This window comes from Corticium candelabrum, chromosome 9 (assembly GCF_963422355.1).
Source record: "Corticium candelabrum chromosome 9, ooCorCand1.1, whole genome shotgun sequence".
Taxonomy (NCBI): Eukaryota; Metazoa; Porifera; class Homoscleromorpha; order Homosclerophorida; family Plakinidae; genus Corticium; species Corticium candelabrum.
Window position 1 is genome coordinate 2,680,003 of NC_085093.1, and position 27,500 is coordinate 2,707,502.

At 42.8% G+C, this 27,500-nt stretch overlaps 2 protein-coding genes across 3 annotated transcripts in view; both read right to left on the minus strand.

The window, feature by feature from the left end:
* LOC134183861 (zinc finger ZZ-type and EF-hand domain-containing protein 1-like) overlaps positions 1 to 20,884 on the minus strand; it is a 51,244-nt gene extending 30,360 nt beyond the window's left edge. Inside the window, exons 1-32 of one of the 2 annotated variants that reach the window (XM_062651423.1) lie at positions 20,790 to 20,884; positions 16,849 to 16,873; positions 16,709 to 16,778; positions 16,570 to 16,651; positions 16,428 to 16,499; positions 15,748 to 15,807; positions 15,178 to 15,327; positions 14,992 to 15,115; positions 13,922 to 14,246; positions 13,378 to 13,430; positions 13,071 to 13,149; positions 12,876 to 13,007; positions 10,721 to 10,837; positions 10,555 to 10,661; positions 9,773 to 9,853; positions 9,174 to 9,266; positions 7,570 to 7,661; positions 7,457 to 7,515; positions 7,314 to 7,397; positions 7,177 to 7,254; positions 6,917 to 6,959; positions 5,516 to 5,638; positions 5,338 to 5,445; positions 5,229 to 5,276; positions 4,483 to 4,553; positions 4,300 to 4,417; positions 2,593 to 2,775; positions 2,422 to 2,529; positions 2,271 to 2,336; positions 2,045 to 2,210; positions 1,918 to 1,985; positions 1,795 to 1,851 (exon numbers count right to left, since the gene is read on the minus strand). In XM_062651423.1, coding sequence (XP_062507407.1) covers positions 1,795 to 1,851; positions 1,918 to 1,985; positions 2,045 to 2,210; positions 2,271 to 2,336; positions 2,422 to 2,529; positions 2,593 to 2,775; positions 4,300 to 4,417; positions 4,483 to 4,553; positions 5,229 to 5,276; positions 5,338 to 5,445; positions 5,516 to 5,638; positions 6,917 to 6,959; positions 7,177 to 7,254; positions 7,314 to 7,397; positions 7,457 to 7,515; positions 7,570 to 7,661; positions 9,174 to 9,266; positions 9,773 to 9,853; positions 10,555 to 10,661; positions 10,721 to 10,837; positions 12,876 to 13,007; positions 13,071 to 13,149; positions 13,378 to 13,430; positions 13,922 to 14,246; positions 14,992 to 15,115; positions 15,178 to 15,327; positions 15,748 to 15,807; positions 16,428 to 16,499; positions 16,570 to 16,651; positions 16,709 to 16,778; positions 16,849 to 16,873; positions 20,790 to 20,852 — 3,105 coding nt within the window. In that variant the 5' untranslated portion in view covers positions 20,853 to 20,884. Of the gene's footprint in view, positions 1 to 1,794; positions 1,852 to 1,917; positions 1,986 to 2,044; positions 2,211 to 2,270; positions 2,337 to 2,421; positions 2,530 to 2,592; positions 2,776 to 4,299; positions 4,418 to 4,482; positions 4,554 to 5,228; positions 5,277 to 5,337; positions 5,446 to 5,515; positions 5,639 to 6,916; positions 6,960 to 7,176; positions 7,255 to 7,313; positions 7,398 to 7,456; positions 7,516 to 7,569; positions 7,662 to 9,173; positions 9,267 to 9,772; positions 9,854 to 10,554; positions 10,662 to 10,720; positions 10,838 to 12,875; positions 13,008 to 13,070; positions 13,150 to 13,377; positions 13,498 to 13,921; positions 14,247 to 14,991; positions 15,116 to 15,177; positions 15,328 to 15,747; positions 15,808 to 16,427; positions 16,500 to 16,569; positions 16,652 to 16,708; positions 16,779 to 16,848; positions 16,874 to 20,789 lie in introns of those variants that run through there. The other variant, XM_062651424.1, reaches the window with a different exon arrangement.
* A 1,993-nt stretch (positions 20,885 to 22,877) lies between these two features.
* The window catches only part of LOC134184490 (nuclear distribution protein nudE-like 1), a 5,743-nt gene continuing 1,120 nt past the window's right edge, over positions 22,878 to 27,500 (minus strand). Inside the window, exons 3-8 of the mRNA XM_062652192.1 lie at positions 27,327 to 27,372; positions 26,432 to 26,522; positions 25,184 to 25,333; positions 24,092 to 24,195; positions 23,946 to 24,025; positions 22,878 to 23,073 (exon numbers count right to left, since the gene is read on the minus strand). Of these exons, the coding sequence (XP_062508176.1) occupies positions 22,977 to 23,073; positions 23,946 to 24,025; positions 24,092 to 24,195; positions 25,184 to 25,333; positions 26,432 to 26,522; positions 27,327 to 27,372 (568 nt within the window). The 3' untranslated portion in view covers positions 22,878 to 22,976. The remainder of the gene's footprint in view (positions 23,074 to 23,945; positions 24,026 to 24,091; positions 24,196 to 25,183; positions 25,334 to 26,431; positions 26,523 to 27,326; positions 27,373 to 27,500) is intronic.

A 27,500-nucleotide genomic window follows, 5' to 3' on the forward strand; every position in this document is an offset into this window, starting at 1 on the left:
GCCACGCACACTGAAAATCCAAGCTGTCAGACTGCAAAACCACTATGCAGAAACACTGTGGAACAAGCAGTGTTACAAGTCACGTACAACTACACGTGCCACATGGCACCTAAATCCAGCACCTTCGCTCTCTAGCCGCCTGGTTGTTGTCAGGAAAACATGCACGTGCAAATGTAGACTAGGCATTGTTTCTATGTGCTAACCCCTTATGTAAAGCAAAATACTAACTGCCATGTACAGGATGGACGACCCGATGGCCGAATTCTCATTAGCAGCTACCAAACAACGAGAGGTGGAGCCTTATGATGACCTCACATTCGTCTATTGGTCGGTACTGACCACTTCTCGTCTATTGGTCAGAATGGCTTCATTTGCATCTGCACTAATCAAGTATAAATACAGTCGTACGGTGACACATCGGACGACTACTATACCCTTAGCCTGGATATCCAGGCCTCAAGTAACAACAATAATAATGAAGGAGCACTACAGTACAAACCCTCCTCGTGCCATAACTTTGCAGCTTGGATGTAATTAGTCAGAGCCAATTAAAAGAGCATACAAAAGAGACTGACATCTGGTCACGTGTTTGCCTCAATCAGCAATCACATATTATGCCATTGCCTAGCAGGCTGGTCAGTCATTTGTACGTACCCCAACGTGTTACTATACCTAGCATTTCATGCATCAGTAACACAACAACAACAACAACAACAACAACAACAACAACAACCATGTCAATATGTCACAACAAGCAAAAGATTTCCATCCTTTTTAAGTACAGTAGACCCTTGCTTATCCGACCGCCTTTGGCCAAGCCACAGAGGAAAAGGGATCAGATAAGTTTAAAGAACAGATAATCGAAGCGTCGGAGTTTCAACCGTACGTCGGAGTTCCAGTCCATGTTTTAGTCCCAGTATGTACATGGTATGAAATCTGAAACACGTACAATCACTAGTGATATAATGATTGTGTAATATGTGTAATATATGTACACTAGCATCACCAAACGAATCCTAGAAGCCTCCGTATCTGTCGTCACCATCACTGCACGTTGTCACTGCGCTGCGCAAACGGGCTTGTGATGTCATTTCTGCTTCACGAACAGTCGAATGTGAGGGGTCGGATAAACGAGGGTCTACTGTAGCAACAACCTTGCAGAAACACTGTTGTCGTGTAAAATCTATTTCAGGCCTTTTCACACTTGAAGGGCATCAAACCGCATTCAATGTGCATTGACCTAATTCACACTAGAAAATATAATCCACGGAAACGTCATAAACAAGCCGTAGACCCGTGCAACGTGCATTAGAACCTGCAGTCATCATGGCTGCCATTTCATGAAGATAGTTCTCTACCTTTGGTTACAGTACGTCTATCTATGCCATAAGCACAAGACAGAGATGGAACGTAGACCTACTGCTGCCTACTGACATGAAGAGCTGCGTAGGTAAGAGTGGTGCCACATGCAGATCCATTGCGCATTAAATCCACTTCAAACCACCTCCGCATGTGATTTGAGCGAATCCGTATTGAATACTGCCTGACAGCCAAAGTACTTGGAGTGTAGTGTGTGAAAAGGCTTTTACATGACGAAGGCACTGACTACACAAATAAATAATAAAAGTTTGGCATAAACGGAATTGAGCAGCAACTACTAGCCACAATGTAACAGAAAGAAATAACAAAGAGAAATAACCACAAAACCCTGGATAGGGAATGGTTGAAAAGTCCATTGCCACTCTCTCCTCCCATTACATGTTAGTGTGTCACCTACAGATGCAATGACCTTACCAGTTGTCTGAATGCCATCCCAGCAAACGAGTATCCCAGCCGTTCAATAGACAACGTCTGTGTACGACAGCAGAACCGTACGTCTAGATGCTCACACAAACAACGAAACACAAGAAAACTTACCATTTCAACGTCCATCCCTTCAAGCCTTGCAAACAGCTCCTGAACCTTCTCAGACATCATTTCAGTGTCTTACACACACAAAAGTGATTTACAAAATGCATCCGACTGTAAGTCAAATTTTGCTCACATTGTGCTATCAATCCTGCTATACTCTGTTTCTGTGCTTCTGATGGTGACTGGACCAGTTGACTGTAACACCACGAGCAGAGGCTTCTCTGAAGAGCACAAAGCAACTGAACGAGGTCACTTGGTTTTCTCGACTTGGTTTGCTCAACAGTCAAACATGTAATGGCCTACATAGTACGCAAAACGTCTCTTTACTAGCAAACAGAAACAGTAACAATGTGGCTCACTTCGGCTTGTGTCACAGACACGAGAGTTGACAATGTGACGATAGCTTGCTTACCGACTGGTTCTCCCTACAAACATAAGTTGCAAACAAGCCGGACAGACAAACAGACAAACATGGATGAGCATCATCATGTCTGTCTCATTGCTCATTACCTCTGGTGCCTGTGATGGCAACCCCAAAAGACTGTTAGCATCCATGCTGCTAAAGAAACGACACATCGACTCAAACGTCAAATCCTGAGACGGAACTCGCTTTCTTGCCTACACAATCACCACGTCACGAAACACCCAGAAGTGACCGAACACCAAGAGTAATAATCCTACGACTATAGAGTCGATCATCTGCATGAGGTGAAAGTGACGTGTCTCGTCATCCGGGAAGAAGACGCTAGCACCGTCCAAAATCACGTCCCTCGCAGCTTGTTGGACGGACGAACGATATCGATGACTGTTGTCAACGATGTCACACATATGTTGGAATACTTTACGAGTCAGTTGACGATGTCCCTACAACATAAACCAACTAATAAGCTAAACCATGATCGACCGCTTTCCAGTTGTCAAAGTGATATGCTAAGTGCCTCATTTTGGTAGGAACCATATACGGAATATTAAACACAAGTCATTGATTTCAATGTCTTAAAACAACTCTGTAATGTGATTCGCATTGTTGACGTTCTTGTGGCCAAATTAGCCACCAGTCCATTGAAATGTGGAGCTTGTAAGTTTCACAGGAAGCTTGTTTGTCGTGAGGTGCCCCATTAGGATGTCAGTGTAGACGAACAATCCGTGCACTCTCTCCTCCACTTTCTAACTATTGTTCAGTAGCATCGTAAAGATGCACGGATTCTCATGGGACGGTACTTCATGGGAGCAAAGTACGATCCTTCATTGCTTGACAAATGTTTTTGACAGTCACGAATACGACAAGTAGTCGGGATCAGAGAACTCGAAGAGATCGCCAAACAAATTTGGAAGATTGCCGAGCACACGAGACGACAATGTGTTTCTAACCAAATACGGTTACTACTAAAGTATTGAAATAGGAAACCGGTCAATTTACTCCACAATAAGCTACCCGTGCATAACAATCTGCACACCCCTTTCAACTTCAAAATGCAAGGTTCTCCACAGGAATACAAGCGCCGCCATGTTATTGCTGGTTTTCTTCTTGACTGCCAGCCACACTAACTCTTGTCTTACTAATCACACAACCATCCCTAGATAGTCTTTGTCACATTCTTTTAGATATGCAGTGTAGTGCGTACAAAAATAGGCTGAAACTATGTGCAAATTTGACACACAGTACACACAGCAAGGTACGTACACACAGCAAGGTACACACACACAGCAAAGTACACACACACAGCAAGGTACACACACACAGCAAGGTACGTACACACAGCAAGGTACCTACACACAGCGACACAGCAAGATACATACACACTGTGACACAGCAAGGTACATACACACAGCAAGGTACATACACACAGCAAGGTACATACACACAGCAAGGTACATACACACAGCAAGGTACATACACACAGCAAGGTACGCACACACAGCAAGGTACGCACACACAGCAAGGTACGTACACACAGCAAGGTACGTACACACAGCAAGGTACATACACACTGTGACACAGCAAGATACACACACACTGTGACACAGCAAGATACACACACACTGTGACACAGCAAGATACATACACACTGTGACACAGCAAGGTACATACACACAGCAAAGTGTCCAAAGTGCAGAGTAAGATCTCGATCACTTTGTTTGTTCAATTAAGAAATTGAGAACAACTGATCCCTCAGGCTTATAACCACTAAGGGAATCTTCGTGTTGATATCAAGTAATAGTGGCTTAGATATGGGCGTCGCCAAAATCCTGTGAAGACCTCTGGCATAGAAAAATAAACCTTATGCTCAACATACAACTGACTAGCCATTATGTACACATAAATGGTACGTACTAATTAAATCCAATTTTTTCAATTTTAAATTTCGATAACAGCCAACTGCTTACCGCTGGATCTCTCTTCATTTCTTGTTTCTCTTTACTGCTTGAAGCACTAAGATAAGGAAGGAGATATCGCAATAGCTGAAGCAACAGCAGACGACACGCTTCATCTATGACGCTGCTCCTACAATGCAATGCAAGCATCAGTCATTAGACTGCATGGTATTGCCACTTCAGGTCACCACTTGCCTGTCTAAGAGGGAGGAATAGGTGTCCCAGATGCCTTGCAAAGTGATACCTTCCATCTCCAACCGAGGCTCCTGAAATACAAAATTTGTCAATAGCAAGTACAATTAGAGTTTATTGAGCACTTACAGCTATGAAAGGAAGACAGACAGACACACAGAAAGACAGACAGACAGATGAACGGACGGACAGACAGACAGACAGAGTTGCTCTTCATTGTTGTTGTTTCCGTAGCTCATTTTCCTTTGGTGTAAGAGTTTGTGGTCTGTCTTTACTCTTGCTTTAGCATCTGGGATCATTGCAGCTCTACCTTACCTTCTTAGTGCGTCTTCTCCAGATTCTGTCGTCATCGTCTCATCTTCGTCTTGTCGTCCATCTTGTGCCTTCAGCGTCTGAGATTATCACAGCCTTACCTTGCCCTCATGACCTACTGTGCTTTTCTGGATTCTGTCGTCACCATCTATTGGGGGTCTTCTTTGGATTCAGATGTTATCATTTCTTCTGATTTGCTTACCTTGTACATACCTACCACTAGAGTCTAGCCTCTTGTTTGTAGTTTGCAAGTTCTATGTTTTTTACTATTGTTGGACTTTAGTTACATGCTTTGCAGTGACATATAAGAGCTCGATGTTTGAAAAAATGTATTAATAGACAGACAGACAGACAGACAGACACGTAAACATAAACAGCAAAAAACAAACACGATGACAGCAACAATTGTATAATACACACAGAATAATATTACACACCCTAGTAGCCAAACCACCACCAGCTCTCCTCTGTTGCCTCAGTCGTTCCTACACACACCACACCATATCAAACCACATCACACCACATCACCGAACAAAACTCTTCAACCAGATCATCAGCCAAAGCACACGTAAACGACAGCAGATGCAATGCAACAGACGAGCCAGACACGAGTACATCATCATCAGTCATGTCCGGTAACAAAGCCAAACGTTCCTGCAACGAAAGAGCAACAAGACCAACTGAAATACACCACATACAACATCAACAGATGAGCTGAACTTACCACTGCCAATTCGCTGTCTTCAACTGATACTTTCACATCAATGTAGCCCTTGAAAGAAGCATAGACGACACCAACGCGTTCCGCAGTGACCAGTCGAGGACCCAACAGCTTCAACAGAATGTACTAAAACGTAAGAGACACATGATATGCAAGCAGCCGTCGTAAAGCAAGACTTCAGGACATACTAACATGATCGCATGCTAAACTGTAAACCTAAAATCAATCAATAAATCAACAAAGTCCAAGACCCAAGCATCACCTTTTCTGACAACATAAATAGATGTTTGTATTAAAACAGCCACATGAACATGACAGGAACGTTGCCATTTTCTGTACTGTCTCACTTGATCAGCAAATATCAAGCCATTCTTGTTCGGCCATCGACTGATAGCTAGCTATCCAGTCAACTCTGTTATGAAGGCAAACAGCAAGCTTGCTACAGTGAGACAGTCTGGACGTTGTCATGAAACAGAGGAAAACCCAGTGGGCCATACATCTTGGTTGTGCAAACAGCCCCGCCTGGCACAGTGGCCAGTACTGACATCATGTTTTCCCTTTTTATTGAAAGCTACGAGTCATAGAAATGCAACTTCGAAGAAGTCACATGACTTGTGAGGACCGGTATACACTAACAGACTTCCACTTGCACCAATTCTGTGGCTGTCATCAAAATTATCATATTTGGGTGTCATGCTTCAGGAATATATGGTATGCGAGTGAGTGACCAATCACGATGCATTGTTCATTTAGTGTTACCACTGGCAACAAAAGACAATGGCCGGGCAGCCAATCACTAAGCGCTATTCTGCATGAGAGAAAATGTAGCCACAGAGACATTAATTTTGATCAAGAAACGTTGTCTCAACAGAAACGCTATACTTCAAGTAATGCTACCTGAAAATCTTGATTTCCTGTATAAATCTATCTACCTATCTATCTATCAAATCAAACGCTGTCCAAGGTGGTTCTATTTTAGTTGACAAACTCAGGCGTGTCCAGGCACGCCAAATTAATTACTTAAGTTAGAGTTTAGTAGCTGACATTGTATGTAGTTTGCGGTAGATAGATAGATATAGATACAGATATCAAATAAATCTATCTATCTATGTATCTATGAGCATCCAATCCTGCTGCTGTAGTACGCACAAACGTGAAGCATAATGCATGTGTTAAAAACAGAACTTCGTTACTAGAAGCTACTCCCAATGAGTATTGCTTCGTAGCTTTCCTTTGAAGTAACGCTCGACGAAGGTTCACGTATTACTAGTTACTAATCACTGAAGTATATCTAGCAGAGTCTGTCTGCCAACAATTAATTCCCTTGAAATAGCTACAATGTAGTTTGTTGATTTTAGATTTTAGTTTTAGCAAAAGTGTCAGCGATTACACACTAGCCTCTACCTTTCCTGGTCTGATGAAGTCCATGTCGACTTCAATGTCGTCTCTGAGTAACACAAAAGTGCATAAGATCACACACCAAACACTCCCCCCTCCACTCCACTCCCCTCCCACTCCATCCCCTCCCACTCCATCCCCTCCCACTCCACTCCCACGCCACCCCACTCCAATTCCACTCCCTCCCTCCGCTCCTTCCTCTCCCTCCCCTCCATCCCTCCCCTCCCTCCCTCCCCTCCTCTCTCCCCATTGCATTAACTCCATACGTTTCACTTGTTGTCTCAAAGTAGCCGACTGGTGAAAACTGTCCAATGGAGACCGTCCCAGGAAGTGCGTCTTTCACACTAAAATCGAACAAATAATAGTGTATACCGACACATTCAACAGTATCAACGTTCATCACCTGTTGACATAGTCTGTGTATTCTGTGGCAGTCCAATCATCATACTGAGTCAGTTGCTTGGCAACAGCTTCCATGTTAAACTCACTGCAACACGTAACGATGAGACGACTGACACACCAAAAACCGGGGCCTATTCAACACACCCGGGATAATCAAACACAAAGACAAGTCCATTCTTGGCACCGGTTGCTCCCCTGGACACCTGCCGATCACGTCAATCAAATGTGCTGTCCAACATTTCTTGTTTACAACTGACCTTGAGATTGAATTGTGTGATTTCGGTGTGGATTGAGCTACGAGATTTGAAGACAATGTTGCATTTGTTCTTTCCTTCGGATGACAAAAAGGCTACAAGAAAACAGTTCTAGTCAATGAGAGGATTCCAGCAATACATAAAGTAATAAACGTGTGTGTGTGTGTGTGTGTGTGTGTGTGTGTGTGTGTGTGTGTGAGTGGTGTGTGTGTGTGTGTGTTAGGTGTGTGTGAGCGTGTGTGTGAGTGTGTGAGTGTGTGTGTGAGCATGTGTGTGTGTGTGTGCGTGTGTGTGTGTGTGTGTGTGTGTGTGTGTGTGTGTGTGTGTTATCATATCTCGAGAGATACACAACTCAGTGAGTGAGTGTACAGAGAAAGAAAAGAAAGAAGAAAAGGAAGAGAGCTAAATCTTTGACCATCATGAGTTAATACAAATGTTCTAAACCGTGCAGAGATACGACACAAAACTTGTAGAACTTGGCATAAATTTGAACTTGTGAAGCAGCTCGCAATACATCGTTTCATAATTCTAATATGCCAAAGATGATCCAGTTAAATATGTTTGGTAAAACATAAATCTGCAAATCAAACTGAAATGACAGATTTGATAAGAAAGATAGACATTATGATATAGAAACTAGAAGCCAGTTATGATCGGATTGCACAACCTGTGTACTAACCAAAACAATCTTGACCTTGAGTGCCCATTTTCAAACTTGTCTGAAATTTTGGCAAAATTCTGAAAATTTCATGTTGATGTGCTAAGCTGTTCAAAAGATATCGTGCGGACAGCAAGACACTTAGACAGACAGATGGACAAACAAACACAGACAGACAAACAGACAGAAAGACAGACAGATGAACAGACAGATGAACAGACAGACGGATACATAGATGGACAGGTGGACAAACAGACAGACAAACAGACAGATGGACAGATAGACAGACAGACAGACAGACAGACAGACAGAAAGACAAATAGACAGAAAGACAGACAGACAAACAAAAAGATAACCAAAAGACAGACAAAAAGGTAGACAGACATAGACAGACAGATGAACAGACAAACAGACAGACAGATGAACAGACAAACAGACAGACAGATGGACAAACAGACAGACAGACAGATGGACAAACAGACAGACAGACAAACTGACAGAAAGACAGACAGAAAGAGACAAACAAAAGGTGGACAGACAGACGGACAGACAGACAGACAGACAGACAACAGACAGAAAGACAGACAGGTGGACATACAGATGGACAGACAGACAGACAGACACATAGACAGACGGACAGAGAGACAGACAGAGAGACAAACAGACAAGCACAAACACACAGACACAGACAGACACAAACACACAGACACAGACAGAGACAGCTCTGACAACAAACAACCTCACTCCGCTGTGCTACACAAGGGTACAACAATAGCACCACTTCAATATTACCTAACTGCTAATCACGAAGTGACTGCACTGTACTGTACACCACCCAACCATTATTACACAAGCAAAGTACACTCACTCCTTACAGAATACAAAAAGAAAGAAATACAAAAAATAACAACAGAGTCTATACTACACACTAATGCTATACACCACATACAATCAGGTCCAGGATAAATGACATTGATGGGTTTGTTATCATCATCTTTATAGCCGCCATCACAAGCCACTAACTGAATCGACAACTGTTCACCTACACAACACAACACCACAACTTAGTTCAACCTCAAACTCTATAGAAACCGTCACGTAGAGTTCTAGCCAGGATTTTTGGAAGGCGTAGCTGTATGGGTGTGACACAAAAGTCTGGTACATGGGCGTGGCATGTACGTGTCTATGCAAATTTGAAACAAAATTAAAAAAATTACAGCTGGTTTGGGGAGTGGTTTAGGATGCCTACTGTACAGTACCAGGCTCTAGGAATCTGCATCATTACTATTACCAGACAACAAATTGAATAATTACAATACTAAACGTATGCAACTAGAGACTCACGATTGACAAGTCTCCACCTTTCCCTCATTATCACTCTGTTGTCATAACTTCTGGAGAGGGAGTGCACAGTGCGTGTGTGGCATACGGAACCTACTACATGCGTGTCCAGTATGATGGAGGCGTAGTGGTCAGCTCTGAACGCGTAGCAGGCAGTTCTGGGCAGCATGCCTGGCTAGAACCCTTCCGTGTGTTAAGTAAATTTACCGTGTGATCTCTTGCATGTATCACTTGTGTCAGTCATTTGATAACAAAGATGACAGACGCTCAATTGTACATCGGAATTGTCTACACAAGAACAAGACGTAGTGATGTTTGCACTATGTAATTGTAATTTGCAACCATCATAATTCAAGAAGAACGAAGCTTTATCTTGCACATCCATGAATCAAAACTCAAGATAATGTTAGTTATTTACCTGTAGAAGCCCTTTGGGTCGTTTAATACACCGTGCAAGTAGATACAGTGGTAACAGACAGCCAAACGAATAGACAGATGAACAGATGGCTGTCTTGATAGACAGACAGACAAATAGATACGTAGACAGACAAACAGACAGACAGACAAACAGATGGACGTATTGGTAGACAGACAGACAGACAAAACACAGACAGACAGACAGACAGACAGACAGACAGACAGACACACACACACACACACACACACACACACACACACACACAACGATCAAACTATTGTACGCCTCCACTCCACATGCACACCAAGAGACAATAATAGAACTTCAATCATAAATATCTCCCACCACACAACAACACACCCACCAATCTAATTAATTACTTATTGCAACTGCCCTAAACACACCAAGAAACCACATGTTGACTGACCACCTCCCATTCTTCCTCAACAGCCAATACATTAAAAACACCAATTAAAGCAATAAAAGCCACACTCAACACAAACCATACAACAAAACTAATTTCAGACAAAAACATTCATGCACTGAACATCTCATGCCTTTATATACTCACCAAACAGCAACCGTAAAACTTTCAAAATATTCACGACGTTTCCTCGAGCAACAGACAGACCAAGCAACGAATGGAGACCATCGGTACTCATACCCTCTGACTGATCACTTAAAACGAGAATTAGAAATTAGAGCTTTGCATGGCAAATGAGATGTTTGATTCTTACTAAAGAAGTGAATACATAAAGTCAGTGACTTCCTCTAGTACAACACCAGACAGGCCAACAGGTCGTTGTGTGGAACCAATTGCAAGAGACAGTGGAGGCATGGCCATTACTGCAGACCTACAGAGTGATGGTCATTCAGTACTGAGACATGAATTACACATTATGGAAGTAAAGTAATGAAAATGAATGAACAATTAGTGTTTAGACGTCTTGACAAGTTGAAGACCTACAAACAGTGTCACACACGTGTGCACACACACACACACACACACACACACACACACACACACACACACACACACATGCGCGTGCACACACACACACAGGATTCTCGCTACAGCATGGCAGTGTGGCACAGCGCCACGCTCCAGTAGGAGTCCGCCACGCTCAGAAACGGTAACTAGGAGTCCAAAGTCTTACAGATAAGGAATGTTTGAGAATTCCATACTACACAATACTAAAGGTGACAATAGCCACAAATCTAGACACTTGCCAAGTACCACGGGATGATAGCCTCGCTCCAGACATACGCACATGTGTTGAGTGCAGCCCTGGATGCGCTGCCTCTGATTCTAGTCCTGGATGCCCGTCTAGTGACCTAGAAAGCACATCTCTTGTCCGGGAATTGTACACCTAGAATCTACTCTAGACTAGTCATGGCTTCATGCAAAGCAACAACAGTGGTCCACGTCAATCAATGCCTGACTAGACAAACTTCTGTAGTTCATGTACAAAGCTTGTCCATGCGCAATTGATGAACATCATAACGCAAAGTCTACCTCACTTGAGATTGGCTCCAGCACGCATGTCCATGCGTTGTGAACCCGCCCATCCCACCACGCTCCCAAAAATCTCTAGCAAGAACCTTGCACACACACACACACACACACACGGTGACACACACACACACACACACACGGTGACACACACACACACACACACACACACACACACACACACACACACACACACACACACACACACACACACACACACACACACACACACACACACACACACACACACACACACACACACACACACACACACACACACACACACACACACACACACACACACACACACACACACACACACACACACACACACACACACACACACACACACACACACACACACACACACACACACACACACACACACACACACACACACACACACACACACACACACACACACACACACACACACACACACACACACACACACACACACACACACACACACACACACACACACACACACACACACACACACACACACACACACACACACACACACACACACACACACACACACACACACACACACACACACACACACACACACACACACACACACACACACACACACACACACACACACACACACACACACACACACACACACACACACACACACACACACACACACACACACACACACACACACACACACACACACACACACACACACACACACACACACACACACACACACACACACACACACACACACACACACACACACACACACACACACACACACACACACACACACACACACACACACACACACACACACACACACACACACACACACACACACACACACACACACACACACACACACACACACACACACACACACACACACACACACACACACACACACACACACACACACACACACACACACACACACACACACACACACACACACACACACACACACACACACACACACACACACACACACACACACACACACACACACACACACACACACACACACACACACACACACACACACACACACACACACACACACACACACACACACACACACACACACACACACACACACACACACACACACACACACCAAAAATGACACAAACAGGTATTTCCATTTCCGTGTTCATTTCAACCAATCAATCAATTTATAATCAAATTAACTAATCAATTAATATATAATAAAAATATTAAACAATTAATTACAATAAAAACTAATTATAAAACATACTTACTATTAACAATAAACAAATAATAATACACAAATAAACAATAAACAAATATCAAACAGACTCCCACCAGACGTCTGCACAATTATCTCTACTAAACACATACAACTTGTTACATACAAACAGCATTACTTTGACTGTGATAATATAATATTCCTCAGTTGTGGTGTAGATGGAATGCTCGCGACTGCAGTTGACCGCACGAGTTGTAGCAACCACAAAGCAGACGAATCAAGTAGACTGCCTTCTCGTGCTGTATCAGGCCTGAGACACAGAAACTCGGGTATAAACTCACGAGGTCTCCGTACTGCAACAATGAGGGTATACCGTAATCCTTTGACCGTGACGACTCGCACACGTGCATCACAGCCATCAGAATGGCAACGCTTGATGTTGATTTGAATGACTGTAACAGCAGCCAAAACATACGAATGAGTAAATCAATTGAGGTGAAACATATAACACTGAAAATGTATGTATGTATGTATGTATATGTACATGGACATAATACATAATTAATACATAATTAATACATAATTAATACATAATTAATACATAATTAATTAAAGACTACCTACATAGAATTTAACTTAAAAACAGATTAATATCAATGTTCTGCTACTAACAAACTTACCTGAATATTCCTTTTTGCAGTTTTCCAACAAAGTTACATAACCTCCAAAACGACTAGAACAAGTAAACAGTGCTGTCATAAGATGTACGTTATGTAATAACAATCAGAGCAAAGAAACCACTGTCAACCAAACAAACTAGATTACAAACAGGCAAATCAGACAAGCAAACAAATAAAGAAACAAACATAATAAACAAACAGACAAACTGAGAGACAGACAGACAGACAAACAGACAGACAAACAAACAAACAGACAGGCAGTCATATGTACATACAAACACACAAACAGACACACAAACAGGCAAACAAACAGACAAACAAAAAGACATACAGACATGCAGACAGACAGACAACTGACAGACAGACAGACAGACAGACAGACAGACAGGCAACTGACAGACAGACAACTGACAGACAGACAACTGACAGACAGACAGACAACTGACAGACAGGCAACTGACAGACAGACAGTCAACTGACAGACAGACAGATAAACAGACAAAACATGTCGTTGAAAACCACATCCAAACACACATGTTCTCACTTTGGAATTCGTACTTCTCCCATCTGTCTCAAATGATTTGTGCGACTACCAGCTTGCACGTGTATCAACGATGGCACATAACTGTGATCAGCAGCCGCCACATAGATCTGCAGTTGCTTGACAATAATACCTGGCTTCATATGCAATCGTATCCAGTGTGCACCAGTTCTCCCTTCAGACTGCCAGTAATCAGTAGTTCGACCATTTATCAGTTTATGAGCTTCTCCTTGATTGGACGACGTTTCGAGTGACAAGAAACATCTAGTCGTGATTTGCCGCACTGACTGCTGCTCTTCAGCAACAACAACTCCTTTCTGACTCTCAACTAACGATGAAGTTCAATAGACAAGAGAAGAGAGATCAATGAAGAAACTGCTAAGCTGCAAGGATTGTGTTCAGATGCATATGCTCCTTTGCAATGTTTACTTCCCGTGTTCTTCTAATACTCAAACTAGAATGGCTTTCTCATACGTTGCAGCAACAAACTTATGCTTGAGTAATTACACGATATATAATAAACAAAAAATATATAGTAGAACGTGTGTGTGTGCGCGCGCGCAAGCGCGCATGTGTAAGTAACATTATGTATCATGTCTGTACTGTACATACAGTAAACACAAAGCAAATGTACTTCAAGCATCCATACTTAGACCGAGCAACAAAACTACATATCAGTACTCAACTGCCCAGGAACAACAACAAAATTCCAAGAATTCGTGAGACACTGAACATCGTGTATCATGGACTTTTCAAAACACGATAGTCAAACTAGATGTCTGTCTGTCTGTCTGGCTGGCTGGCTGTCTCTGTCTATCTGTCTGTCTATCTCTCTGTCTGTCTATCTCTCTGTCTGTCTATCTCTCTGTCTGTCTGTCTGTCTGTCTATCTGTCAGATTCTGTTTGTCCACTCACAACCAACTAATTGCTCAAACGCTACATCGGAAACCCAAACAATCCACCCGACCACACAGTTTCTTAATACACCATGCATCTTCCACTCACAACTATAAACCACCACATGAAACACACACAACACATTCACAAGAGTATCATCACACAACGTGCACTACCTTTCTTTCTTGCTGCTTCTAAGTGTTTCTTCAAACCCTTCATTCTCAAATCGATTTGTCGATGAAACGAATCCAACATCGGCAGATGCAAATGACTACTTGACAATCTGTTTCTCAACACAAACTACACAACAGTTGATAGTGACATAGCACCAACACATCATTTTATGTAAGGCATGTTGGTACATCTAGTAGAACTTTGTGGTGATCAGGAGTGCTTGGTTTGTTCCAGACGGACGAGTCTGCGATGCCTGGCAATATGCCTGAACGTTCGATGTTGCGTAGGAGTTTTTGGAATGTGGTGTTGGCTCCCACACGTTCGTCTGATGAAAGATACTAAAGGAAACACGTGACAAAGACATGGACAATAGCAAAATGCACACACACACATGCACACGCACGGATACACACACACACACACACACACACACACACACACACACACACACACACACACACACACACGCACGGATACACACACACACACGGATACACACACACACACACACACACACACACACACACACACACACACACACACACACACACACACACACACACAAACACACACACACACACACACACACACACAAACACACACACACACACACACACACACACACACACACACACACACACACACAAACACACACACACACACACACACACACACACACACACACACACACACACACACACACACACACACACACACACACACACAAGGACACCTGATTAGTATTATGGCAATCATACCAATCTAATCTGTTCGATATCGACCACACTTTCGTCATACAAGTCAAACTGCTTAAATATCTACATTAACAAACAATACATTAAAAACCAGTCCACCAATCCTGTTCATCACTGTCTACCTGTCTGTCTGTCTACCTATCTGTCTGTTTGTCTGCATGTCTGTCTTTGTGTTTGTTTGTCTGTTTGTCTTTCTGTGTGTCTGTCTGTTCGTCTGTCTGTCTGTGTTTGACTGTCTATCTATGTGTCTGTTTGTCTGTCTGTCTCTCTGTCTACCTATCTGTCTATTTGTCTGTCTGTATGTCTGTATGTCAATACATATATTTTCAAACATTGATCTATTATACACCATCTCAGCAAACTGTCTGTCTGTCTGTCTGTGCCTGTCTATCTATGTGTCTGTTTGCCTGTCTGTCTGTCTACCTATCTGTCTATTTGCCTGTCTGTCTGCTTGTCTGTCTGTCTATCTATCTATCCATCTATCTATGTGTCTGTTTGTTGTTTGTCTGTCTGTCTGTCTACTGTCTGTCTGTCCGTCTGTCTGTCTATCTATGTGTCTATTTGTCTGTCTGTCTGTATGTATTTATGTGTCTGTCTGTCTGTCGGTCTGTCTCCTTGTCTGTGTCTTCATCTATTTTAATAGTCACTAGTTGCCTTCTCTACAACACTAACACAACACCCACCAAAACACATTCATCTCGACTACATCCTTTGTTTATCCAAAACTCCATAAACTGCGAAAAGTTCAACGTATCCTAAACACAACACAAAAGCCGCTCACCCCATAACCCAATTAACTATTCTCTCTTAACGTCCACAACCAACCTCTCCCTTGCTCTGCTTGTCTTCTACCCATTGCAGTAAGTCCTTCTTGTGAATTTTGAGCAAATTGGTACCAATCGGCTCCCTAACATAACACACTACAACAACAATGAAATAACATGAAATTTGATTGACAACGTACGAGCTGTGGAGGAACATGTTTCTGACTGTCGTCAAGTCAAATAGCACAGAGAGATCCATCCCGGCATCTCCTGTAGTTAAATATGTCCAACAACATGTCAACAGAACGAACACATTTGATGATACCGCGGGACTTCTCACCTGAACTCACGTCTGTCAACACGGTCTAAAAAATCAAAAAAAATATTTAGAGAATTTAAACTCGAACTTTGTTGTTGGAAATGTAAAAGCCGTGGCATGGCTACAACATAGCATGAGGTAAAGAAATTGAACAGTAGATGACAGTTTATTTGGTCGATGTAGCATACCGTATTCGCCCGTAATAACGCCAATACAGAAATAACACCCATGCCCGTGTGTGCACCCATGTGCGACAGGTCAGAACTTTCAGCCTGAAAAAACACCCATGCCCAACTATACAGCCATGCCCAACTATACGCCCATGCCCAAGTATAAGCCCAGGATACGCATGCGCAGACGAAACAAAATGGGTCCGCAAACCATTCGTCTCTGTCTGTGTGCGTGATGATGAGCTGGTGTCAATGTTGAGTGAAAGTGCTTGCCGCTATAGACTCATGTCTTCGTTGCAATTACCGACCCTGATGCTCTTGACGGGCTTCAGGCCGACCACGTGTGTATAGTGTTTAGTTTCTGCGTGTATGTTGATGCTGTATGGATACCAGTACCTTTGATCTTGCAAATGGGTAATTGTAAGCATTTGTGGTATTTCTGTCTTCAAGTATTTAGATGATGACTGGCCAAACGACAGCATTTACTGACCATGTATACGCCTAGGACCAAAATAATGCCCGTGCCCTAGTATACACCCAGAAAAAAAGTTTCTTTTCTATACGCCCAGGGCGTTATTACGAGCAAATACGGTATTTCGAAAACATATGTGACACTGTCTGTAGCTAAAGCCAAGCTTATACCGCGTTTCCACTAGCACGTTCGAACGGACCAGGTCAGCTCCTTCAATCGAACGAGTAGACGGGTGAGCCACAAACGAGCCGACGCGTGTTTACACAAACAATTTTCGACTGGGTCATTTGAGCGGGACAACCGGGGTTATCATGTGACCGTGACTTGTTATTTCATGACGCGGTAGAACGATATCTGGCGATGGATATTCGGGCTTATAACTTCCTACTTGATTCTCTTATTTGAAGAAAACGTCAGAGATTCATAACCTGATTAGAAGTAGCGTCTCGTCTTCCCTCCAAGCCATTGTCCGGGATATTGTTTACAACTATGCATGCTTCAATATACTATTCGTGTTTGTTCCGGCACATTCGCGTTTCCACTGCTCAACGGAACCGAGCCGCACCGAGCCAGCTCGCTCAAGTTGAACGGACCGTGCCAGCTCACTCCGGCCTCTTCCAATCTTGGCCTGTCGCGTTCCCATTTGTGCACTTGACTGCGCAGCACGGAGCTGGTCCAGTCTGGTCCATTTGAACATGCTAGTGGAAATGTGGTATTAGATACCCACCTTTCCCACAGTTAATATCGTTGGACTACAAGCATACACCAGAGTTCTAGCCAGAAAATTGTGACAGCCGGCAAGCTCAGTATTGACCACACCCACTGATACCACTGCAGCTTATCACTTAATTAATACATATTTTAATTCCTACCATTTCCTGTTATTAAATTATATTATATTTCCATCCAGACCGAAACAGTGATAGCACTCCATTGTGTAGTAGCGCTAAAATGAGTAAACGAGATCGTACACCCGTCACACAAAATTCATGAAATCGACTTTCTATTTGCTACCACGTGAGGAGGAATGTATCTGAAAAGGCACAGTCTGTTGTTGACTCTGGATGTTGACAATGACGTATACCTGACACTATTTACGTTAATACAATCAACAACAGAGATTTAAAGAGCACGTACTCCTAGAGACTCATCACCTTCTATACTTCCATCCAGCAGACAGGTCAACGCAAATGGAGATTAGATTGCATTGACACGTCCATGCTAACAGTGGAGCATGGTACACTCATTTGTCTACAGTCTTCTTTGGAATACTCATACAACCACAGTTTGAGCTCTACAGCTGGCACTGCCGGCTCTCTGGCTAGAACAATCATGTTTACGCTCTCCAGCCAGCATTGCCGGCTCTGGCTACAACTTTGTATACACAACTTGCCTCTGGTGATAAAACTACGATACTTGATTGTGTTTAACTCAATAGTGTACACCGTATTTCCTTAGAAGAATGCCATAGCATTATTCGTTTAGCAAGGTTGGACCCTATGGCATTCATTTAATTAATTAATTAAGAGCAGAACGGCATTCTTTAGATGTCATTTTCATGTACAGTACCACACACACACACACACACACACACACACACACACACACTACGCACGTTTGACCCTAACCCTGATCTTTTTCCCTCCTCCCTTCGTCTTTTCTGTGTGCCAACGTCATCTTTGAGGCTGTCCTCTTTCGTCACTCGACGTTCATCTACGTACCTTATGGTCTCATCCTGCTTGCCTGTTCTCGAAGGGTACTACTACTTTGAGTTCGAAGGCAGCCCCAGCCCCATTCAGGCACATGTCAGCATGCACACAGTATGCATAATCAGGGGTGACCAACTGGTGCTATGGTGCCACAAGTGGTACCAGAGGTTGGTCTTGGGCACCAAGCAAAGATTTGGCACCAAGGCTTGAAGCCACTCAAGCAGATAGTGACTACACAGGGGTAATTCTGTGGACACAAAGCATCTGATCACAACTAACACGAATGTAAATTACAGCCATGCCTCCTCTTAGCCTACTAAGATTTTAGTTACACGTACTGTAGCTAACAATTTCTCGAATGTAGACGAGACTTGGTCAACAACGCGAGATACTACTGACCGTATGCTAGCAAGTCTAACTAGAAACCCAATCTGTCTACTACAGTGTCGATCCTGACCATTATGATTATGACACAGGCCTGTATGTGTGTATAAATGTATGTACGTACGACGTGTGTGTGTACTATGTACTAGGTCTGTACGTGGTAAGCCCGGTTCACAATATTGACAATGACGCTCAGCTGAGCATCACCATCAAAGACACCGCCTTGACGCAGGCGACATCCTTTGATGTTGACACTGACGCTGACGCTGGAATACAATTCATTTCTATTCCAGGATCAGTGTCAACGTCAATATCGGCGTCAGCGTCATACTATAAACCGGGCTGTAGCCTCAAACCAGTCTCGTAAACGTGTGTCACATGGGCATGTCATTTCTGTTTGGTTAACGTATCCTGCTGCCACACCAAGGTACCAGCCTCATCCGAACTTGGCCACCCCTAATAATGAATATCAAGTACCTACCTCCAGCGTCCATTCAAGTCACTAGCAGGACCTGTGGTGTTTATTCAAGGTCGGTATTTATCCGAGAAAAATACAATATGCCTACTACACTAAAACCAAATCCGACTTGAAAAAATGGTCTAGTGTATTGAGAGATGCATCCCTCTAATAAAAAGCGAGGCCAACACAAGTCAGAGCCGGTGTAGGCTGCTAACTACGCCTACTTTTGACACATTTAATGGGCGTGGTCATTTACAAAATACAGTTTTACGATTTGGTGACACGAAAAGTAGAGAGGTCTGATACAGTGCGCGACCAACGTCGTCGAAATACCGAGGGGTCGACTGCACAAGCGCACGCATTCAAACGCCCACAGAGGTCCGGGACACGAGGCCGTTTCGTTTTCCGTCTCAGATCTGTACAGTAGCTATTTGATAATACACATCCGTTTCAGGTCTGTACAGTAGCTATTTGATAATACACAAAGTGCAATGTAAACGGCCACGCAATTCAAACCACAAGCCATCGCTCTGCAATTCCAAATTGCATGAACACGCCCAACCCTCTATTCACAACAAACCACCAACGACCGCGTGCAAAAAACGTAAAAACAAATTCTAACGTACACTACATTTCAAGTCGCTAAAAATTCTAGTCTTTATTCAATTACGAGCCTTTAATTAGAGTAGAGCTAGCGGTTTTGAGTTATTGCCCTCTATTAGGGCCCCTGCGTCTTGACCAGATTGTTACTTGTTTAGATAGCTTACCTCGGAGAGAGGCTCTTCGTCGTCGCTAAGAACAGCATCACCGCTGGACCCAACGTTTCCCATGCTTGTCTCACGTTTTCAGGGTTCTTTCCCGCTTAGTGCGCATGGCATGAGTAAGCGAGGCTCACGTGACCTAGATACCAAATACTAGTTGTACGGTATCCGCAGGCGCGTCGCGTTTGTGTGTAACACGTCCAACGGAGTTTTTAGACCGTTTACTGAAACGCCGAGTTCTAGCTATACAATACGTATTTGTTGAAACCCTAACTGTCGTGGAAGTAAACATGCAAACTTCCTAGTAGTTTAGATTACGTCTATAGGCCTGGTATAGGTAGTCGTCGTTTTGCGATCGTGATCAAGACAATTGAAATGTACAGTCTAGGTATGCACTCAGTTCCGTTGTAACGACAGTGGTATGGTATTTACTGACATTGAAATTGATATCAGCAAACATTGACTATCAACATTGTTAGTAGCCTCGGTATTCCAGACTGCTTTCTGCACGTGATGGGAGGGGAGAGTGGGAGGAGAGAAGAAAGCAGTCTGGGGACAGCTCTATTGTAAGTGACTTCGGAAATAGGCGGTGTCCATCTTAATCGATAATTACCCACATTCATTAGGAACAGTAACAAGCACCAGATGGCTCGTGGGATATTGCCAGAAGCTGTTCGCTGCCAGCCGACTACAAACAAACGGGAGAACGTACAAAATGAGTGACTTTACTGAATCCAGTAGCGAGAAGGCAAAGACGTCGCGACCTCGTACTAAAATCGCTTAGCAAGCAGTTGATTGGTCTTCAAGGCTTCAAGTCGGAACAGCCGCTGCAATGGCTTGATCGTCTGGTAACGTCTGACAAGCATTCGCTGAGTTATCATGTCATCAGGAGCGAAACTCGTAGCGTGTTGCATTTGTGTTAGCTGCACCCCACTGTGCTATTACAGTCGTCTGAGAATCGCTTCTAGGTAATTACAAATTACTCATTGACGTCAACAGTTGTCTACAGCGCTGATTGGCCGTTTTTTTTTGAGCGGTGGTTTTGATTGGAGCGGATGTTTCTGAACTTGAGCAGTCGCGCCTCTTCCGAAGTCACTTACAATAGAGCTATCCCCAGACTGCTTTCTTCTCTCCTCCCACCCTTCCCTCCCATCACGTGCAGAAAGCAGTCTGGAATACCGAGGCTACAGTGTTAGACAGAGCCATATCTCTATATATGGCTCTGGTGTTAGATGCAGCACAGTGGAGTAAAGGATTGATTGTAGTATGGGACGTGTGCATAGTTGACTGTAGGTGGCATTCAGCTACTAGAGATGTTTCTTGGTACACACAATCCCTAATTAGCTACAATACAAAGGATCGGGCGACGGAAGTTCATGAAGCTTTTTCGTCACCGGTACAGTATGCTCACTTAATTAAACGAATCGTTCTTAGCTAGACTCATTTGTAGTCGGACACGGAAACAATTTTTTAGGGCAGGTCCTATCATGAAACGTGGTCGTGGGGAGGAGAAATTTGAGATTTGTGTGTACACACATACCTATGGTATATATCTATATATGTACATGTGTGTGTGTGTGTGTGTGTGTGTGTGTGTGTGTGTGTGTGTGTGTGTAGATATTTCACCAGATTGCGATTACCGAGAACTTCCGGTATAGACTATAGATAATTAATTTAATTTGAATTCTAAATTTATATATTACTTCTTTATAAACGCCCTAGGGGCGAAACACTGAACAATAAACTACATACAGAAAGCATTCCAAAAAACCAGTTTGTGAGTGTAGCGCATTTTAAAGTTCCACTTATGTCTAAGATGAGATAAGAGAAAAGTGTAATATATACCAAAAGCTCGATGGAAAGCAATACAGGACCACGCCTCTTTCTGTTGTGCGACCCGGATTAGAAGCCTCGCTACGCTCGGCAATGATTGTGCGCAGCATGTTGTCTGGATCCCAAGGCTTCAACAGTCGTGTGCGCGTGCACACGCACGCACGCACGCACGCACTGCAAGAGTGCAACAGTTTTGACCAGTCAGTAATTATTGGCTACAAGTTTCATGTCGAAAAGCATTGCTGAGGTTGGCACACTCAATCAACTGCAGATAGAACAACCTATTTAATATGTCTGTCACACCAAAATAATTTACTTGTTAATATTATAAGCACTAAAAGTCAGTCAATAAAGTCAATATCACACAGTAATCTTCAACATCCCATTGCCGCCTTGTGGAGTCTCCTTCACGCTATTCGATGTGTTTGAGGTAGACGTGCTGCGAGCAACTCTCTTCCTGCAACACAAAGATAGAACTCTGTGTGCATGCCACTGCACAACATAGTGTAAATATAGTTCTTGTAATTAATTTATTTTTCTGTCTCATTATAACACGATTGTCTGGTATGGTGTTCGCAAAGGCATTGGGTATGACAAGGTGAGTTACCACAGTTGGAGTCCGGTCCATGGAAGGGACTTGCTGGACAAAGATCAGCCACCAAAATATACCCAACAATGTGTGTGCGTGTGTGTGTGTGTGTGCATGTGTGTGTGTGTGTGTGTGTGTGTGTGTGTGTGTGTGTGTGTGTGTCTGTGTGTATGCGAGCGTGTGTGCATGTGTGTGTGTGTGTGTGTGTGTGTGTGTGTGTGCATGCATGCGCGTGTGTGTGTGTGTGTGTGTGTGTGTGTGTGTGTGTGTGTGTGTGTGTGTGTGTGACTTCTCTCTAACCACTTTCTGACTGTCATATTAATATTAATATCAACTACTGTAGAAATGTCATTTTATGTGGAAGTCGAGTCCTACGGACGTAATCACGATAATAGGCGGTGACTCTCTAAATGGATGTAGGGAATTATGTATGTTATACACGACGGACACATAAACTCAGACGTAGACCAGCACACGAGACAGGCACAGCAATCACAGATCTACCTACACCTTGTTGTACACGTATATTACATTTGCAGTGTGTTATGGGAGATTGACATTCTTGGGTGTGGACCGTTTTGTTTGAACGATGGCAAAACATTCAGGATGCCTTTACGCTCATCAACCTCAGCATACAACAGAAAGTGACAACCACTCAATACAAATCAAATTCTTAATTAAAATTAATTAATTAATTACAAAAATGAGCCTATTTTCAATCTGACTACAGCAAGCCATACCCTCTCGGTGACATCGTAGGACTGTTTGCTGCCTTTACTCTTCGTATATTTCTCGATGTTGCCAATTTTGTTTCCAATGCCTGTGGAATAATACACGGACAATCATACCCCTTGTCGTCATGAAAACATACTAGAATAATACTCACTCCCACTTTCCTCAACAAATCGCCGACGATGTTAAGAGCGGCGATTCGCGTAGATTGAGTCAACGGTGTGGTCGCTTCTGTGTGATCGTTCACAAGACCACCACCTGTAAGAAACAGTATGTCTGTCACAAAACACGACAACTACAGTATTGTAACACATTATACATGACATGCAACAAAAATAGTGAAAAATTTATTTAAAGTTACATCATGCTTTAAGCGCATTAAGACATCTTGTGTCGTATGCCTTTGGCTTTGTTCACACTATATTGTCATGACCGTTAGCATTAGCAGTATGGGAGAGTGAAATCAAACCGTGTTCATACACAACAGGTAGCAGGTGTTTCCAATTTCAAGTGTACTATGTGTGTGTGTGTGTGTGTGTGTGTGTGTGTGTGTGTGTGTGTGTGTGTGTGTCGGCTGCCTTTTGGCCTTGCTGTGTTGGTAATCACTAGGACTTAAAACCGCATAACCTTCACCTTCCACTGTAACAACATGTACAGCCACATGGTCTAGCGTATTAAGAGATGCATCCCTCCAATACAATAGTCTAGTGTATTGTGAGATGCATCCCTCCAATACAATAGTCTACTGTGAGATACCTCCCTCCAATACATTAGTCTAGTGTATTGAGAGATGCATCCCTCCAATACATTAGTCTAGTGTATTGAGAGATGCATCCCTCCAATACATTAGTCTAGTGTATTGTGAGATGCATCCCTCCAATACATTAGTCTAATGTATTGTGAGATGCATCCCTCCAACACAGATCACACAACAATCAGCTTCTTCGCCTCAGATATCCAATGGACTTTCTACTTGCAAGAAGGCACACCAGTGATTCGTTCAGCCATTACAAAGTATCTCAAGTAGGAACACAAGTACATCGTAGGTTCTATGCCTTCCATCTCAGTGGCTTGTAATGTAACCATTGACATCCACTCTACCATTACAAAAATGGGATGAAAGTAGTACGTGTCAACAGCGTAATGCAAATGCTAATGGCAATGCCACGTATCGTAAACACGATCTTCGTGATTGCAAAAAATCTATAAACTTATTCACATTAATTAAGAATAAAAACGGTGATACCGGGAGTGGAAACTCCTTGGGAAGTTGATGTTGGAGTCAATGGTAAGTTGGCGTACAGATTGGAGCCGCTGATGTCGTGATCACTCGGAGTGTACATTCTCAGCTTTTCGCTAGCAGAAGCGGCTCGTGCTGCTAACTCTGAACGTAAATCTGTAATACACAAACAACCTGGTGATCAAATAGTTAATGAAGGGCGTAAGCAATGTAATTGGTATGCAGATAATGTAAATATAATCTAAATACTGATGCTTTCATCCAACAGGTCTAATGCAACTATACCCAAGGATGACACAAGATGATGACATCACACCCATCACTCTTGGAAAGCCACCATGCCATTAATAGTGCGCTAATTAATCAAATTATTGGCTATTTTAAGCTCATAACAACAAAGTGTTTGCAAATGGTAGACAATAGGAGTGAGACACACTCAATACGCAATAAAATCTCAACTTGTCACCTCAGCTAGACTTGGGTGTCTACGCACACATGCACACACACACACACTCGTGGACAGAACTTTGTTGCTCAGTATTCACTACTTAGGGCCTCTCATATTCATATACATTTTGCATGCAAACAATGTGTCTGTACAAAGACATGACTACGTTGCATACGGTACGATACCAATAAGGTAAATAAAGGAATTAACTATACGGTGCTTACACACCAAATCGATAAAACTCGTCCTATTATATATTTTGAAACATTAAAACAGTTGGTATTCTTGCTACTATACGCACATATAGTCACTGAGATACAAGTTTCATCTAAGACCAACCGAGACTACAGTACACAATGTCATCATCATCAGAGTACTGTACAATGACTAGGCAATACACTACCCACTGTCTCAGCCACTACAACAGCCATGCATCCATCAATGACAAACTCAGAGTATCCCTATATAGCCCTACAAACTTCACTAATCTCTTTATGACAATCAGACCACATACTATGTATAGCCTTACACTTCAAATACATCAATGACATAATCATGAGATGTATGCACGCACGCACACACACACACACACACACACACACACACACACACACACACACACACACACACACACACACACACACACACACACACACACATGCATGCACACACACACGCACACACGCACACACAAGCATGCACACACACACACACATGCACGCACGTGCACACACACACACACACACACACACACACACACACACACACACACACACACACACACACACACACACACACACACTAACCTCGAGCTTCATCTTTAAGTCTCTGTACAGATTCTTGAAGGGTTGCCTTGTCGTCCAACTCAGTCTCCAAGAAAGCATTTCTCTCTATTGCCTAAACATAGACGACGACAATACAATACCCAAAACATCTACATACCAACATACAAGCACACAGTTCAAGTAACAACCAAAAGCAATCCCTATACAACACAACTGATTCTAACACAACTTTAGGTGTAGTAATCTATCAGGTCAATAACCATTATTGCAGCTCCTATATTTCCATTGTCATTCCAGAGTTCGAATTTTATGGCAGACGTAGTCGCAACCTTAGCAACCTCACAAATTTTCAGTCGTCAAGCAGTTTAAGACTTTAACATATTTCATTGATATCAACTAATGATACCGATTGTTCTGGCAAGTCAACGAGATCCCAGGACTTCGGAGGTGTCACTCTTAGTCTAACCTGAGTAATTCACTATTCTACTCTACAACATGAAAATAAAAATTTATTGGGTCCACCATAACTTGAGTGACTCTAGTCGTCAGGATGGCAACCTCGCTGGAATAATTGGCCATCACGTGAACTCAGTTAGTCGTCGCATGACATCTTGACGACCACTTCTTCGAACACTGTGGACCTTCTCATTGCTTTTCATAGAAATCCTAGTATTCAGTAACCATGGTAACACAAGAGTAAGTACAAAAATAACCCTTAATGTAAATTACCTCTTTCACTGTAAGTGGTACTGTAGGGTCTCTGCCTGCCTTCATTTCAATATAAGAATAACATTAGCTAGGGCGAGTCTCTCAGAAGGTTGTACAGCTTACCAAGAGTTTAACTTAATCAATTACACAGACAACAGCATACAAAGATGTATGTAGAAGGTGACTAGTAGTTCATGATAACACTCACTCTGTTCAACTGTGCATCAAAGTCTTCTAAGGAAGCAACAGTAGCTCTAAAACCACAGAAGACTTAGCTGGGTCTGATGTGATAGAATGATGTACAAACACAAGTTACAACTATGTCAACACATTGAGATGTAATACATGTCTGTCTTCCAATAATTAAATGCAAGCACACATA